At 55.4% G+C, this 4,337-nt stretch overlaps 2 protein-coding genes across 2 annotated transcripts in view; one reads left to right on the plus strand and one right to left on the minus strand.

Annotated features, from left to right (window-relative positions):
- DRC4 (dynein regulatory complex subunit 4) overlaps positions 1 to 4,337 on the minus strand; it is a 32,797-nt gene that overhangs the window by 10,103 nt on the left and 18,357 nt on the right. The gene's annotated exons all lie outside the window — the stretch shown is intronic.
- Positions 15 to 4,235, plus strand: LOC102487277 (5-hydroxyisourate hydrolase). Its single transcript, XM_006152516.3, has 4 exons — positions 15 to 259; positions 460 to 599; positions 3,451 to 3,586; positions 4,095 to 4,235. The coding sequence occupies exons 2-4, from the start codon at positions 469 to 471 to the stop codon at positions 4,182 to 4,184; spliced, it is 357 nt and encodes a 118-aa protein (XP_006152578.1). The 5' UTR covers positions 15 to 259; positions 460 to 468; the 3' UTR covers positions 4,185 to 4,235.

The raw sequence follows: 4,337 nt of genomic DNA on the forward strand, positions 1-4,337 counted from the left end.
GGGGGAGCCGCGCCACGGGGAAAGCGCCGGGCCGCAGGGGAGCGGGCCTGCCTCCCGGTGGCCCCGAGCTGGGGCGGCGCCTCCCGGACTCCCCGGCCTGGGTGGTGCTGGGGACACCTCGGCTTCCGGAGGGAAGGGGGCGCGGGCCGCCGCGGGGGCTCTAGTCTCGGCCTGTGGGGTTAGGCGCCCAGGAGCCTGTGAGGCAGGGACACAGGCGACCGCTGGGTTCCGACCACAGCCCTCCGGCCACACAGCCCAGGTGGGACAGGGCGGGCTGGGCGGCAGTGTGGGGCCTCCGTAGGGAAGTGGGGGACAGAGGTCGGCGGCGTCCACCAGAATCCAGTCACCCTTGCACCCAGACCGCCTGCTCCCTCCTCGGGGGCCATTAGACATGGCGGTCCGTGTGGACGCGGGCTGGGGGAGGGGTGCACACGGCCTCCCTCTAACCCATGTCCCCAGGGCAGTGGCATGGAGCTGGTGAGCAGCCCGCTGACCACACACGTGCTGGACACCGCCGCAGGGCTCCCAGCCCAGGGCCTGTGCCTCTGTTTGTACCGGTTGGAGGACCACGGTCAGCAGTGGGCCGAGCTGAGCAAAAGGTAGGAGGCAGCCGGGTCGGTAGGGAATCCAGACTCCCATCCAGCCAGGAGCAGGTCCCTGGGCTGCAGGGGAGGGCTGACTGCCGCCCAGCTGTCCACGCCCTGGTCCACCCTCATTCTGAACTGTTCTCACCTGAGAGCGGTGTCCCGTCAGGTGTGCACAGCTCTGGGTGTTGCCACAGCACTTGCTGGGACAGCCTGAGTGGCTGTCTTCGTCCCAGCCTCACCACACCTTTGAGCACCAGCTGGGGTGGGAGCAGCCTGGGAGTGAGGTGCAGGCCGAAAGGTCCATGTCCCACTCTGCAGCTTTGTGCCAGGCAGCGCGTGCAGGCCTCAGCTCTCATTCTCCGTACACTGGGCAGGCACCACTGGGCAGGCACCGTCAGTTGGCAGATGAGAGGCCTGAGGCAGCAGGGGCCAAGGTAAAGCTGGACTCCGGGTCAGGCCATCGGCACACAGTGCCCAGGCACAGGCTCTGCTGGGGGTCCCAGTGAGCCAGAACGTCACCCAGCCTGGGACAGCCAGCCTGTGGCCTTTGGGAGCACCTTGTGAATGGGATCTCTAGATATGCCATCTTTTTTGGGTTTTTTCCTTTGAAATTTAAAAAAAAAAAATTTTTGTAGTTTTCTTTTTAAGGTTTTTTGCCATGGGGCATATCCACTCATCAGAGAGAAAGAGACAGAGGAAAAGTGAGAAATCAGCCCACGACCACTGGATGATCACTCTGCAGTCTCTTCTCTATTCTCCTCCTAGGACCCTGGGCATGCACACAAATATGCCCAGTATGCCTTTCAAGCCTTCAGGTCCAGGACTTGAACCTTGGTCTGCCATGTGGGAGTACAACACGTCACCTGCTGGCTCCAAGTATTTGATTTTGGGTATTTTTTTTTTTTTTTGAGAGGTTTTTGCTGTAGGGAGCGTGCACTCGACAGAGAGACAGAAAGCGAGAAATCACCCCCCAGGGGGGATGGCCAGGCCGCAATCCCTTCTCCTCCATTCTCCTCTTGGGATCTTGGGCATGCACGTACACGCGCCCAGCGTGAGTTTTAAGCCACCAGGTCCAGGACGTGAACCGTGGTCGACTACATGGGAGTCCAGTGACATAGCCATTATGCTAACTGCTGGTCCCTTAATATATTTTTAAGACTTACTCATGTAATTTTAAAATTTATTATCATTATTATTCAGTTTGACCAGAGAGTTTAAAGCAAGCCGCCAGATCTGTGACTTGAACCGCAGCTGGCTGTGTGAGAGTCCAGTTCCCTAACCACCACACCACCTGCTGGCCCCAGGGATTTGTTTTTAATTGCTGGAGGGCGCATGCACTTACCAGGAAGAGGGACCACACCATGATGGGGGTGTGGTCATGTGATCCCTTTCCTCTAATCCTTCCTATCAGGATTTTGGGCTCCCAGCGTGTTTTTCAAGCCACCAGAGATACAGACCTTCCACCATAAAGGAGGAAAATTCTCACTGGTGGCCTGAGAAGTGGGAAGGGAGAACAGGGTGGGAGTCGGGGAGGCTGCATCCCAAAAGTTCGGCATCTGAAGACGTGGCTTGTTCCCTGCCTATTCCAAGCTTCACAAAAACTGGAGGCCCTATCTGAGCAGTCAGGACAGTGCCATATCCACCACAGTCCCACAGAGGGTCCTGTTCACATTCATACACCTGCCCCCACACACTGCAGGTGCTTACTGTGCCCTTTCTCATACACATACACACACACACACATACACTCTGAGTACGGCAAGGTGAAACAACATGAAGTTCTTCTGTGAGCACAGGCCCTCGGAACCTCTCTTTCTAATGGTCCTTACAGTGTGAAACAGCCACCATGTGGCTGGAGGCTGGGTATAGTTACCCAAAAAGTCGTGTACGTGTGTATTAAATGAAAAATCTAGGTTATAAAACAGTAAGAAAAACAGGACACAGGACCAGCAGATGGCATAATGGCTGTATCACTGGACTTGCATATAGTCAACTGCAGTTTTGAGTCCTGGACCCAGTGGCTTCAAACTCATGCCAGGCACATATGCATGCCTAAAATCCCAAGAGGAGAATGGAGAAGGGACTGGCAGCATGGCCATCCACCCTGGGGTAGTGATTTCTCACTTTCTCTCTCTCTGTCACTCTCTTGTCTCTCCAGCAAGCACATGCACCCTATAACAAAAATCTCTTAAAAAGAAGTCCAGTAGAAGTTGGGGGGGGGGGGGCCCTAGCAGGTGGCATGGTGGTTAAGGGCACTGTACTCCCACATAGACAACTGCCGTTTAAGTCCCTGATCTGGCAGATTGCTTTCTCACTTTCCCTCTCTCTCTATCCCTCTCTTATCAAATTAAATTAATTAATTAAAAATAAAGAAAAGAGGTGCCAGCAGGTGGCCTGGTGGTTAAAGATTCCCACACAGCTGATCGCTGTTGGAGTCCCGGACCTGGCGGCTTGTTTTCTCGCTTTCCCTGTCTCTCTGTCTCTGTCTGGTCAAATTACAAAATAATAATAATAATAATAGCAGATGGAATTAAATATGTAATTTTTTTAATAAAGGAAAAAACAAGGATAAATAGTATATAATCCATGTTACAGCTTTGTTTAAAAGTTCATAAGTAAACATCTTTATGCACAGAGAAGATCTGGAAAAACATAATGGCAAATGGGAGAGACTCTGGGGGAATTACCCCTTTTTCCTTATAGTTTATCCATGAGCCGCTCCAGAACACAGGCCCTAGACTGCCCCTCTGTGCTCACCCACGTCTGAGTCAGGTGTGGGCAGTGTCTAGGCCCACTGGGGCAAACCCATTCAAGCCAGGCAGGGCAGGTCCTTGTCCTCTCTGCAGCCCTGTGCTCTCCCCAGCCACACAGACCCAGATGGACGCTGCCCTGGGCTCCTGACACCAGGCCAGATGAAGGCAGGAACCTACAAGCTATCCTTCGACACTGAAGGCTACTGGAAGAAGAGGGGGCAGGAAAGCTTCTATCCGTTCGTGGAGGTGAGCACCTCGGCGGGTTGGAAGGGGAGAGTCATGACTCACTGGGACCTGCTGGCCCAGCTCACCAGGCAGGGCGCAGCTCCCAGGGCAGTGGTAGCTGGTAAGCTAACCTGCATGGAGCTCCCAGAGGAAGGTGCAGATCCCTGGGGCATCTGTAGTCAGGCTTCAGGGCAGACCCTACAGAGGAGCGCCTCTCCCTTTGGCAGGCAGTGATCTTCCACACCCTGCTCTGGTTCACTGGCCTAAGTTCACTGACTCATCCTGGGTTGTGGACCTACTGGCCAGTCCGGGGACTCTGGCCACAGTAGGGCTGTCCCTCTGAGTTGAGCACTCTCTTGGGGAGGACTCTTCAACTCTGAGTTAGTCTCCAGTTCTCCACTGTTGGACTCCAGATGAGCCTGGGGCTCCTGCCCTCCCTCGGCACCAGCCCCATGCTCTACGTCAACTGCTGAGCCCCCTGGAGCTGGTATGCTGCGGCCCCTCATCTAGTACCTTCTGTTTCTCTCAGGTTGTTTTCACCATCACAAACGAGACCCAGAAGTTCCACGTGCCTTTGCTGCTGAGCCCGTGGTCCTACACCACGTACCGAGGGAGCTAGAGGCGAGACCAGCATGAGAAGCGCTCTCCCCCCTTCGCAAGCTGAGCTGCCCACCAGCCCTCCAGTGGCATCGGGGTCACCTGCTCCCTGAGGGAGGCTCTGGGGAGCCAGGATTGGGGGTCAATAAAGGCAGTGCTGCCGGCTGGGGGGGGG

The sequence above is a fragment of the Tupaia chinensis genome, unplaced genomic scaffold (genome assembly GCF_000334495.1).
Source record: "Tupaia chinensis unplaced genomic scaffold, TupChi_1.0 Scaffold000355_1, whole genome shotgun sequence".
Taxonomy (NCBI): Eukaryota; Metazoa; Chordata; class Mammalia; order Scandentia; family Tupaiidae; genus Tupaia; species Tupaia belangeri.